Source organism: Squalius cephalus (genome assembly GCF_949319135.1).
Source record: "Squalius cephalus genome assembly, chromosome: 21".
Lineage (NCBI taxonomy): Eukaryota > Metazoa > Chordata > Actinopteri > Cypriniformes > Leuciscidae > Squalius > Squalius cephalus.
Genome location: NC_137142.1, coordinates 13,574,109 through 13,588,351, shown reverse-complemented (window position 1 = coordinate 13,588,351; position 14,243 = coordinate 13,574,109). Strand labels below are relative to the sequence as shown.

At 36.6% G+C, this 14,243-nt stretch overlaps 1 protein-coding gene across 1 annotated transcript in view; it reads right to left on the bottom strand.

The window, feature by feature from the left end:
- Positions 1-14,243, bottom strand: part of LOC307148710 (zinc finger matrin-type protein 4) — a 126,310-nt gene that overhangs the window by 88,217 nt on the left and 23,850 nt on the right. The window contains 2 exon segments of the mRNA XM_079854425.1: positions 3,184-3,276; positions 9,251-9,355. Coding sequence (XP_079710551.1) covers positions 3,184-3,276; positions 9,251-9,355 — 198 coding nt within the window.

Genomic DNA, 14,243 nt, shown 5'->3' with positions numbered 1-14,243 from the left:
GAATGAATGAGGTATTTATATAGCGCATTTCCTATGCACTACTGTACACCCAAAGCTTTTTAAAATCATGTCAGGGGTCTCTCCTTAACCACCACCAGTGTGCAGCCTCCACTTGGATGATGCGACGGCAGCCACAGTACAAAGGCGCCAGTAAGCACACCACACACCAGCTATAAATGGAGAGGAGAGAAAGTGACAGAGCCAATTCAGTTGATGGGGATTATTAGGAGGCCATGATTGATAAGGGCCAATGGAGGAAATGTTGCCAGGCCACTGGGGTTACACCCCTACTCTTTTACGAGAAGTGCCATGGGATTTTTAATGACCACAGAGAGACAGGACCTCACTTTAACGTCTCATCCAAAGGACGGTGCTTGTTACAGTATAGTGTCCCTGTCACTATACTGGGGCATTAGGATCCACACAGACCACAGGGTGAGCATCTCCTGCTGTCCTCAATAACACTTCAATCTCTTCAATCTGGCGAAGGAATTATCTCCAATCCTGGAGCTCTGCCGTGCGACAGACCTCCGTGCTACCAAGAAGGCGGCCTGTGCCGTGGGCCTCTCGATTGCTGCTATGGTCGCCATGGAGAGGCATCTATGGCTTAACCTTTCGGGGCTCAAGGAGGCCTTCCAGACTTTTTGGCAATGCTGTCGAGACAGTGGTCAAGAAGGATATATATTTTATATATTTTTTCTCTCCTGTGTGATGGCATTGACAGGGCACATATTGTCTCTGACTGATTCCAGACTGATAGACGAGCAAATGCGAGAAAGATCTGATTCAATCCATCTATTATTGACAGGAATCTGCATTGACTTGTAAAGATGTGTGGAGCGGACTAAAAAAATTGTGAAAGTTTATGTCAGTGATGGTGTCCAGAATCAGTTTCTTTAGTGTTTCTACTTTCTTCAGCTATGTTCGGTTTTGATTTGTGGTCTGTCAGCTCTCAAACAGAGGGCTTGAAAGTGTCATGGCAAAGCTCTGTCTGGTCCAAGAAGAATTATTCATAAACAACCACACTAATGAGCTCTATATACGAGCACAGACCATGATTCAAACAAAAATGGTAGCGGAGGGGTTAGGTTTCTCTCAATGCTGAATGTTTCATAAAGTTATAAACTAACATCTCCACCCCTCAGAGACCCTTCTGAAAGCAATTCCAAAAGCTCAAAACAAGTCAAAACAATCTGTAAGAGTCAGTGGGCCCTATCTTACACCCGGCACAATGCAGCGCCAAGCGCAATGCAAGTGTTTTTTGCTAGTTATAGTCCGACGCAGTAATCATTTTAACGTCCTGAGCCACTTTGTTTAAATGCATTTTAACAATGCATTTGCGCCCATGGGTGTGCTGGTCTGAAAACGAGGTGTGTTCTGGCGCATTGTTGGCACGTTGCTATTTTGAGGCAACAGAAATAGACTGTGCCATTGACCAACTGAAACCTGGTCTAAAGTCAATGGCGCAATTTTTTTTATTGTTATTTAAAGAGCGCGTTAGTAATGTGCGCCTATAGGTGTGTCCACAACACGCGTACACTGCTTATTAAACACACAGGGACGCACAGCAGCACACAAACATGCCAAATATTTAAAATAAAAGGATTACAATGTAAAAGATTATTATTGTGTACATAAAGATGTGGTGGAATCTGGCTTGTCCTGTAGATCAGGGTTTCTCAGACTCGGTCCTGGAGGGCCACTGTCCTGCACAGTTTAGCTCCAACCCTGATAAAACAAACTGTGCAGGACAGTGGCCCTCCAGGACCGAGTTTGAGAAACCCTGCTGTAGATGGTCTGCTTGCGCACTTTTACCTCACGCACGAGCAGTTCCGTTTGCGCTCTGGAGACGCGTTTGGTCTTTCCACTATCAAATTCCATCATGTAAATAGCGAATCTGCCATGGCGCAAGTGCAACTGCCATTTAAAGGGAATGGGAGATGAGACTCTGATTGGTTTAACACACGTAAGTCCCAAAACACACCCATTACTCATTAAGAGAATAGGGACAACCCTTTTAGACCATGCGCCTGGCGCGCCAACCATTTTTCCCATCGTTAAACTAGCAAAAGTGGATTCGGACTCGCCCTAAGTGAACTTGCCGCTTAGATCGTTAAAATAGGGCCCAATATGTCAAATCATCAATCAGCACAGGGATCATTATTGTACGTTAAGAGCTGTCAGAAAATAATAAAAAGCCCTAAAACTCTTCATTTAGTGGTTAATAGCCTCTTCAAGACATCTATCTGCTTCAGTGTTAATCATGGCTTAATTCAGAGTCCATGAAGACATTAGATGACTGCTGTGCCAGTCATTTACCTTTTGGGGAAAATGAACATTAACATTCTGTCTCTGAGGAGTGAAAACAACAGAAAAATCAAAGCTCAGTGTCTGTAATCTCCACTGCCCTCATTTAGCATTTCACTGCAAACAAAAATGGCTCCTGAGGTTTATAAACAAGTAAAATAGATTATTCAAAATAGTTGACATTTACAGTATGTAAAGACACTAAACTAAATGTATAGTAAGAGTATAAAATGAATGAAATGAAAAATGAAAAATTAATAGCATAGCTCAGATAATTTGATGAGAAATAGTTTAGTTAATTTTGAGATCTCAGACTTTTGACTGCAGACTTTTGTATTTTGGCAAATTGACAGCCAGTCAATATACAGTAAATCTCTATTTGCTTTCCATTTAATCTCATTGCTATTTATAAATGATTTTCATATATAGAATATCACCAGGGAAAAGGTAAATGTGAACTTAAATGTCTGACAGGTAGGTTTAAAGGTGCAGTATGTAATATTGATATTGTAATACTGACCCCCCGCTCCTTCCTCCTCAGACTAATAAATAAAGAGAGAAAGAAGCCCCAAAAGCTATTTGGGAACATACATTATATATGTATGTAGTTCAAATATGATTATTATAAAGAGGCATTTATTTTAAAGAGCATTAACACAAGCATACTTTTCAAGCAAAACATTTCACAAACATATGTTTGTTTGTTTTTAGGTTTTAAAACAATATATCATTTTCAGATGCCACTTGGCTTGATATTTTATTATCTAATGCATTTAAATAACATTAAGTTTGTACAGATAATGTACATAAAGAGAGAAAGAGATAGGAAGTCTATAATCTGAAATGAAGTTTTATTTTAAAAGCTTAAGAAAATACCGGATTGTCTGGTCTCAGTCTTTTGGATGGTGGTCCTCCATCTTCTGGGTGGAGCATGTAGAACAGACGCACTTTATTGGCATGTTTCTTGCTCTGTTGTGTGAAAGAGAGAAAGAGACAGAAAGAGCGAGTGAAGTTAGCATAACAGAGATCAAAGTGTTCTCACTTTAACACGAATGTAAAGAAATGACAGACACCCAGGAAATATCAATTTCTGCAATACATGACTGAGCATCCAATTTGCATAATTGAACTATATTGGGCAATCGATAGACAAGCAATTAATAACATAACATAATTTTGCTTTTAGAAAAACTAGCATCAACTGCTTTAATAATTTTGATGCATGTTGACTTTACTAAAAGTATTCAAAATAAACTTTGAGTCTTTTTTTGTGCAGAACGTTCGAAGTTTCTTGTTGCAGTATTCCCTCAACTGTCAAATGGATTTTATAAAAGAGTTTGCAGTGCTTGTAAAGATGCATTGTATTGGTTTTTCAAAAATTCTGGTTTCATGTATAACTTTTCAGCCTTAGGTTTTTATCAACTTTTAGGTTTTGTACAGTAGGTTTGTTATCCTTATTTTTTAACAAAAAATTGTAAATGGATATGTATGTACCTATATGTTTTCTTCTTATCTGCATTGAATATTAACTGCTGTCTTCTGTTACTCCACCCAAACATTTTTATTATTTCATAGGGATCCGAGGATACCAAAGGCGCTTCAACTTTGAAAAATGCATGTGACTGCTTAGCTTTCAAAACATTTACAGCCACGCACATATCAAATAGACAAGGTGGGCCAAGAGAGCAAAGCCCCAATGACCTTCTTTAAAAAAATAAATAAAAAAAAACACTTAACGTAGGCTACCTGCTATAAGATTCAGTAATGTTCCGGCTATGAACATTTAAGTCTATGACTGACTGTTTTTTTTTTTTGTTTTTTTTTCATGCACAGCCGGCATCTCAGGTAACAGTTTTATACATGCCCTGAATGAACCCTATTTTAGATAATAATACGAGATCTGGCCTTATGAGAGATTATAAGATGTAAAGTGTATCATGATGACAAGACTCACATTTATTCCATATTCTTTTTTTAATATAAAACTTACATCTGCTCTTCAATTTGAAGCTAGCCTGCGTCAAAACGCTCCACTTCACACAGTTATGCAGAGCCGTTTCCTGAGCTCAGTGAGGGAGGACATATTTCAAAATACTCCTTTAAAATGTAATCGAAAAATGAAAGACTTGCAGTGTGACATTTCAGTTTTGGCTCTTTAAGATCATGATTCAAGAACATATTTACACAGTCAATTACAGAGATGTGCTCCTCAAGCACTTTAGTTTAGTTTTTACAATTTGAACAGGTAAACAGAAAAGGTAAACGAAATACTTTTTTTTTGTTCCAAAACCTGAGCTAACTATATAGCATTTTAAGGCATCACAGGCACACCCCTGACGTAAAGGCTGTTCCAAACAGAAAGCAGCAACATTATATACATTACATTTCCACAAGTCACTTAATAGGTCTTATAGAGTTGCTGAATGTATGTGGTTAAAGCAGCAGTGTTTTAAAATGGAAAAATTTCAAAGAAAAACTATTTCTAAAAGAGTGAACTACTCAACCTCACTAACTGACTAATTGGTCTAGCACTGTGACCCCTCTCTAATTGAAATGACAATTTATTTTTGTGGTCTATGTGTTTATTATTCTTATTTGATTATTGCACATTTAGTTTAGTAATAAATATGGCAAACTTAGTTTTAAATCATTTGTGAGCCAAATCTCATCTTTGCTTCATGTGTCTGTTTGGTGTTGCTGTGTATGTAGAAGGTTCCGTTTCAGGTAGCTGTATATATCGGCGGTACGGAGCAAGGCAGCTCACTAGGTTTTGGAGCGTAGCCGCATTTGCCTAGATAGGCAATCAAGCCTGGACAAATTGTTAATGCTCTGGGGTTTAAGATGAATAGCTTGAATTTGTAATGCAATATGCAATTTGTCTGATATTAAAAACGGGACTGTGTGAGCATCTGTGGGTATTAAGCAAGTGATTAATATAAGTTTTGATTAAGAACAGATTGCAGGTGAGTTCTGCTGGATCAGGAAATGGCTTGGATGAAAACGCTGAGCAAGAGTACTGCAAACTTAAAATTGTTTTATTCAAATTATTTGCGTTTTTTTTTTTTAAGCTTTTCATCTAATATTTATTTTTATAATTTCAGCTTTATTTCAGTTAACGATTTTACATTTTTAGCAGTTTTAGTTTTAGCAACAATAGCAACACTGGCAAAAAGGGTTAGCTGGTTTTACATTATTTTTAGTTGATCTATATGGTTGGTTAACTTTTTACTACAATTTGAAACTACATATCAAAATTGAGTAGTCAGCGAGTTATTTGAATCATTAGTATAACAGTTAAACATTTTAATTAGTATAAAATGGTTTTCTGAAGCTCTTTGTTTGAATTAATATTTGTATGAAATGTCCAAAAAAAAAAACTGTCCTTCAATCTGTAAGGAATGCGTAGTTTAATCTAAAATATGATTTAATCATTTAGAAAATCTTTCATCAAATGAACTGCAATGAACCGTTGGGTATTAAAATCATTGGCATATACAGAATGTTATTAGGCTTGTGGGGACACACAAATCACAGAACAATGTGATTAGATGTTAATTAAAAAGAAAATAATAAATGAAGAAAACAAACACATTTTCAGCACTCCCAAACCAAAACATTGCTTGAAATTTGTCATTGAATTTGTCACAGAAGTAGACATGCTTAACAGTAGGGAATGAATTTAAAGATGAAACTTCTCAGGAAGGTTTTACTGTGCTTGACAGTCTGTCAGAACACTAAATCCCTCTCAGAATGTTAGTCTCGAAATGTATCCGCCTTTAAAGCACCAGCTAAAATATTAAATCTCTGCAAATATATCTGTCACTGTATAAATCACATACTGTAGCAAGATTTCTACTGGAGGACACATTTTTACCATTTATTGGCCATCCCAAATGAGAGTGTGTGGAGGGAGTGTGAGTGAATTAGAGACGAGAGAGAGAGAGAGAGAGAGAGAGAGAGAGAGAGAGAGACTGACTCTGTTGTCTCCGAAGCAGTTAGACTGGATTACACTGGTCCAGTGAAGAGCTCAGTGCTAAGAGGGAATGAAAGGAGCCGTTGATAAAGACCAGACACTGAGGGAGCATTTGGTCTGGGAGAGATTTGATTTGAGGTTTTAAGAGGAGACGGGGTAAATGACACAGCTATTAAAAATATTGCATATTCGCACTAGTAGTGCATGAGCAGTATGATTGTACAGAATGTACATTTGTCTGAAAGTGGTTCAGAATTTACTATACCGTTTATAATGGCAATTATTTTTTTATGATCCTGTATATAATTCTATGTAATTATATATATATATATATATATATATATATATATATATATATATATATATATATATATATATAAAGAGGATATAAAAATCCTATTTAGTAACGTCTTTTTTTCCTATCAAATTTTCAATGGACACATTATAAAACAAAGATCTGCTATTTTGCACATCGTTGACAATGGATCATTCAAACATATTTATAATATATTACTGTTTTGAGTGTCTTGTTTTTAGTAATGTAAAGTTGTTATGAATATCTGAATATATTCTATATATTTTCATATATTAAAATGGCTTGTGAAAAAGAATGTATAGATAATTAAATCAAACTGATTTTATGTATTATTATAAGGGCAAATTAAATGACTAAACACATATTTACTGACTTTATTTCGTGGAAAGCAGTTTGTAAAACATGTCTTGAAAACATGTCTTGATTATGAATATTTACTGTCATGGATATCTGATTAAGTTCTGTATCGCCAATCAATCTTCTTTCTGCATTTTAATTTAATTTTGGTCATATGGTACACCGATGGCACTTTATTTTACAGTCCTGTTCCCCATGTACGTACAGCTATGTACTTATTATAGTAATTGCAATAACTGAACCTACCTCTAAACCTAACCTTAACCCATGGTTACCTTATATTACTCAATACTTTCTTAGGTAAGTACACTGCAAGTACACATAAGTGCACGTACTTCAAAATAAAGAAGAAGAACATGTGTGATACAGTATGCATGTTTTTGTTTCCAGACAGGCAGAAACAGCAGGTTAAAAAAATGAAATAAACAGCGAGGAAAAGGAAAGCAGAATGAAGAAATGGACAGGACAAACAATGCAGTGGTAGAGGAGACAGAAGCGTCCAGTCCAGATTGTAAAGGGCAGCTGACAGGTAACGAGGTTTCTCTCCAGACATTAAACCCAAGCTTTTAGTCTATGTCCGTTAGCTATCCATCAGATTATCAGCCATGCGCGCACACACTAACACACAGCATGAGAAATTGAAAGAGGAAAAGGCCCCGAGATATCCAAAAGTCCATTAAAGTTGCTCTGACAGGTGGAGAGAGTTTGGTGTTGCTTTGTCCCAAGGGAATGGCTCTAATGTGTGCTGTGGTGCGGTGAACTCATGTTATCACATAGAACATCTCTATCTGTCTCTCTGTTTTTCTCTCTCTTTCTCTCCCTTTCCTTCTCCTGGCCTCTCCAGGGAAATGGGCAGTTGATTCAGGGCCTGAAATGAACTGGTCATAGTGACAAGTTCATCCACTTGGAGTTTCTTTTAGAACACAGCAGTCTTACTGGATACTGGAGAAACTGCTGTGTATCTGAGGTTTAGGGCTGGGGAATATATCAGATTATGTTTTTATTTTTAACATTATTTAAAAAAAGAATAATGAACCAACCAACATTGTGAATATTGGTTATTTTAATGCATCATTATTTGCCCATTAAGTTTCCCAAAAGATGTGGCAATAGACTAGTTTCACGCTATTGAATTGATTCCTAAATTAATGAGTCTTATGAATTTTTTATTTTAAGTGAATCAGAAAATTGATTTGGATTCCCATCTCTACTAATGAGATCACTACGGACCTTCGTTTCATTAAAAAACAAGAAGATTCAATCAAATGATTAGTTAAACTTTGACAATTTGGTCTAAAACATCTCACAACATTCCATTTTTCATGTATTAAAATGCTAATCAATAAAAAATAAATTCTAGAAAGCAAAATTAAAGCAAATGATATATCTTATTCAATAAATGTAAAAAAAATATATTGGGTTAAACATTTAATTAATATCAAGCTAAAATGTAGAAAGTTTTTTCTTCCTTTCAAATTTTCCTTGAATACATTAGTATAAAATTAAACTTTGAAATTGAGCTGTTTTGCACAACTTTAACCGTGGCTTATTTAAACATATATTTCTTAGCATAGTGGAAAACATTTTTTTGATTATTTTGAACTAAATTCTTGGATGAATCATTTCCAGTCTACTTGGCAACAGCTGGTTGAAATGACAGTTTCACTGACTGGCCAAAAATCACCCATTTAAGTCATTTTTATGGCTAATACTGTATGTAATGTAATGCATATTAAAGTAAATTAAATCCAGCCTTCGTTCACACGTAATTGAGGACATCACCCTCACGCTGTGACATCTGAGAGCGTTTACTCAAGACGAGTGATCGCAGGGATCAGTGACAGAAGAGCTGAAGTGTTACCGTAAAGCTGAATATATCTTGCTGGCTTCTCTTCGTAAACCAATCTGGCCAAACGATCCTGTTGAACAGACACGTTCCCTCAGCTACACTGATTTTGTGCGAAGGAGTTTGTCCTCATTAGCACGCTCGTTAATCTAGTGATTGCGTACTCTGTGGTCTCAGGAACCGTGTGTGAGAGATGTAAATAATGCAGGAGGATGATTATTTAATGGTCAATCATTGGGTTACTTATGAAGGGGTTGTGGGTCTGAGGAAAGGTGCACTGCATTACAACTTTAAAAGCAGCGACTGAAAGATACATGAGAGAAGCATTTAGGTTACAAATGATTATTACAACCCTGATTATCAATTGATGAGGCCTGCTTTTAACGTAATGTGTGTCACTGGTATGTGAGTGTGTGTGTGTGTGAGTGTGAGCGTGAGTGTGAGTGATTACCTCATAGTGTGCCACACGCTGGGACTCAGAGATCAGCTGAGCGTTGCAGATGTTACAGTAGCTCTCGGTGAAGAGTCCTTCATCACCAGCTCCGGCAGACTTCATCTGAACAAATACACACACAGAGTGCTGTGAAACTCACAGAACTCATTACATGGATATGTGTATAGTGGTGTAGTTGAAATAAAGGCATTATAGCTCTCACTGCTGGAAAGAAAATGCTTCAAAATCATATTGCTCCTACCTAGTCAGGCAAGTCAAAGATTTGTTGGTTCTAAAGGGTTTTTGGCCACTGGATATCTGGGGTGTGTTTAGCGTATAACAATGTAACTCACTGCTTAACTACCATAGAACGATGCATCATTGAGGAAATCAACTAGTCACAACTGTTTCCCAAAACCATTCTTCTCAGTTATTTTGCGATTTCAATCATAGGCTTATTCTTAATTACATTTGTATATATTTGAAATAAAAGATATAGATTCTACTGAATGTCAGCTGGCTTATTTTGCTCAAGATAAGGATTTATTAAGTCCACGTCATGCAAATAAGAAACTCTGCTTCTAACCACAGGTCCGAGAGCAGTTGTTCCAACCACACAACTTTGCGATGCTTTTTGCAAATGTTCATTGGAACTATGGTTAATGATGTTTTATTTTTTTTTATTTTTTTTTCGGGAAACACACCCCTGGTCAGTCTGTGAGACCAGTTGGCTGACCAGCTAAAACTGGTTTAAGTTTTTGATATTTTTGTTTTTCCCAGAAGGCTGTTCCAAATCTTTGTGAGCTTCCTCGTCTTCAAAAGCAACATAATTTCCTAATCATCTTGGATCCTCATGTATAACATTTTACTGATTTTAATCTAGTTCAAAGTTAACAATGGCTAGTGATTCTCTTAAAAGTTCAAAAATGCTTAACACAGCCAAATAACGAGTACAAATGTCTTATTTTTACTTTGATTTTTTAAAGGTCCTGTTCTATGTGATCCCATTTTTCAAACTTTAGTTAGTGTGTAATGTTGTTGTTAGAGTATACATAATATCTGTAAAATTATAAAGCTCAAAGTTCAATGCCAAGCGAGATATTTTATTTAACAGAAGTTGACTACAAAAAACGGCTGGATTGGACTACACCCCTCTACATCCTGCTTTAATGATGTCACTAGAACCGTAACCTCCGCCCACAGGAACACAGGCGTATTGATGGCGAAATGTCAACAGACGTGGTTGATGTTTATCTATAATCGGATACCGCAAAAGTTTAATTCGAAGTTGTTAGTTTGCTCTGTCCATTTCACCACGGACTGTTTTTCTAACCTGGAATAATATCAAGCAGACTTCTCTCAGCGTTTCATACTGACGAAGGGGGCAATTTCAACTATATTCCAGCAAGCGGTAAGTAGTGATTTAATATGGAAGTAGCGATCACTCTTCACATCGTTCGTTTCTCTTAGTAGGATGAAAATAATCTTACTTAAACTGTGATTAATATACAGAAAGCGATCAAAGAACAATCCCTTTCCAATCGCCCAAGCTATCAATCACACAGCGCGAGTTTATCTGGACACTTGCCAAAACTCGTTATGAAATCAATGACGCTGTTACACTGCACAACGAAGCTCTTACTGTATGCCTCATGTTTGCATTGGTGAAATCATTAGTGAGAGTGCAGAAACTGCGTTGCAATGATAAGATCTTTCACGCGATCAACAGACTGTCATCTGCTCAATGCTCATAACTGCAACCTTTTATGTGATGGGAATAGATCTAAATACTTAAAAAACTTCTCACGATTCGTTAATCCAGATAGCTGTGATAGTAAAAACGTATAATGGCTGTAATAGTAAAAGTTTTCCAGATAGTTCCACATGTAATGCCAGATATTTCATATGCAAGCATGTCAGCCAATCACAGCAGAGGGCGTTTACACTGAAGTCTCACAGCAGACACGCCCCTTCAAACAGAGTGTTCAAACCAGGGAATGAAATCAGGCTAGGAAATATGCCTTTTATTTCTAAATTATAACAATTTTTGATCTAAAAAACATACTAACATTATAAGGGCACCCCTGGAAACATTATAAAATAATAAAAATAATCCATGGAATGGGACCTTTAAATCTGTATTTATATTTACTTGTAATTAAAACTTGTAATTAAAATGTAAATGTTAAAAATATTAGGTTAAACATTTAATTTTTATCTCAAGTTAACATAGTAGCTTTGACAATCCTAAAAAAACACATTTTGTAAAGTTTTTAAAACTCCACTATTTTGCATATCTTTGCCCGTGGCTCATTCAAACATATTTATAAATGTATTCATGTTTTGAGTGTCTTGTTTTTATGAATATCTGAATATCTTCGTCTTTTTGATTTCTGTAATTTGGCACACCCATAATATTTCTCTTGACTTTTTTCACTGATCTAATTGCAGTTGCTTTATCCATGAATGCTATATCTGATGCTGCCTTTGAATTTAGCTTGAGTGTTTTTTTTTTTAAATACTTTTTTAGCAAAACCTTTGCATCTGGACAGGAACGTGCTCACTAGGCTTGGGAACAGAGCTGAAGTGAGCAGTTTCGTCTTCATTGCACTAAGGTAGTGAGGTTATTTCTCACTCTCCGCTGAGAAAAGTTGTGAATGTTTTCCAGTCGTTGGCAAAGGCTACTGTTTGTGAAGAGCTACAGTATGCAATGTGTAAAATGACCTGCCTTTCTCAAGGTCAAACATACATTCAGAACGTGACCAACAGTGTACATGGGATAATTTTTTCTCCCCCGTTGTTTTACTGAAAAGAACAACATATTTTGACTGAGGGTTGAAAAGATGTTTCACAACACATTGTTCCTGTACATCAGGGGTGTCAAAGGCTACGTTCAGACTGTCAGTCCAAATCCAATTTTTGTGCATATCCGATTGAAATCTGATCAGATTTAGTAAGTGTGAATGGCAAAAAAAATCGCATGAAATGCGTGGTTTAAATGACTTTCTCACGCCACTTAAAACGCAAACGTCAGACGTTGTTATAGGAAACATGCTGAAAGTCTCTGCCAAAACAAGGCTGTGTAGTTGCAAAGTGCCGGACAAACAGAAAATGACAATATAACAGAGACATGTTTGTAAACTGACGGAGACGACAGCGTGGGAAAAAGCCGACAACTCTCCATTGCAAACCCCTCCATGTTGCGGAACTTGTTTTTGGTGTATTTCTACCAACGCAACGTCATAGCCATAGAAACCAATGTAGATATTCCGGAAAATGAAAGAGCTGCATGGACACACAAATCAGATCTGAACAGTTGCGATACACAGTTTAGACATCAATAATTTTAGATCAGATTTCAATCGGATACACAAATAATCGGATTTGGACATACCGTGTGAACGTAGCCAAACTCAGTTCCTGGAGGGCCATTATCCAGCAAAGTGTAACTCCAACCCCAATGAAACACACCTGAACCAAATAATCAAGGTTTTCAGGGTTAAAGATTTCCAGGCAGGTGTTTTGGAGCTGACACACTCCAGGACAGTGGCCTACGGTAGGCTCAGGATTTCTCAAGAATGAATAAGATATTCGAGGAAACCACCCATCAAACCAAAACCTCGATCTATAATTGAAAAGCAAAGTGTCATGAGAATTCAACCATCTGTGAGTGAGGGTGATTCTGATGTGCAAAATCAATTATTCACAGTGCTCGAGACACGGCAATCTGTGGTTAGTGTTGAGGTTGCACTTGTGGAATTCAACTGTGGTCTAATCTTGATTCTTGAAGAGCCTGCATGCAGAGCTAAGGAGTTCAGGTGCAGTTCGAGTGCAGGGACTGATGGGTACACATCAGCCTGACAGCATGTCACACCGATGACTCAAAGCACCCAATAATCTCAGATAAAGGCCAAAATAATCAGGCACTGACAGAGCATGGAGTACACAATGAGATAGATTGTCGCCATCATGACAGCTGAGAACATACTGGACCTTCTCTTCAGTATTCTTGCTGAATTAATACAGACTGTCATTATTTGATTGATAGTATGGAGCTAATCGAGAATGCGTCACCTATGCAAATAAGCCTTACTTATTATATGTGCTGGTATAGCATTTCACTACATTAAATCTTTCTAATTCTAATTCTTGCCACTTCTATGCAAATGAGACTACTTAAGGCTTTTTTACTGTCAAAATTAACATTGCTATTAATGGCTGAGTAAAGTGGCTGAAAATATTTTATGGAAGCACAGATATTACAGTCAGCATGAAACAGAAGTTGTGTTTTCTTCCCTATATTGTGACATACAGTATCTGAATGAAACGGCTTCTCAAACAAGACAAAAATGTAGGGCAGGACTTTCTTATGTCCACTGGGAATTGATTGGATCATTGTGGTTTGCTATGGCTGTGATCTCATGTGAGTGACAGGTTGTCCCGCCCTCGCACCAGTAAACACGTCATTAAAGAAGAAATAAGATGTCACTGCAGGAGTGAGGGAAAGTTATTGAAATAATAATAATAATAATAATAATGTGCACAGATAAATCACTTTGTCATACCTAATCAATTGTGATTGTTCCTGGTGTTTATTATATGAGATTTCATCGTTTATCTGTGTCAAGCTTCTTGAATCTGGATTATGAAGTCAAGCCAGTACGTGACACACTTATAATAAATACAGCAATATTCCATAAAAAAATAAGAATGTATGTCAAAATTTATTTCATGATGACATTACAATTCTGGCTAATACCGAGTGCTAATTATGTTCATGATATGACAAATCTTTAAATTCAATAGTACTTTGCCTAAATTAAATAAAATTAAAAAATAAAATCAGTTATTTTTAAGAATGCTACAAGAGAATGTAGGCATCACAGCATTATAAGACAGCTTGAAAAATGATTATTCATCTTGAGATTTGCTCAAGTGCGTTACTAAATGATGATTTTTGGAGATTATGTGAGTGTTGATGATGGCAAAGGTAATCTAAAAGTAAAAATAG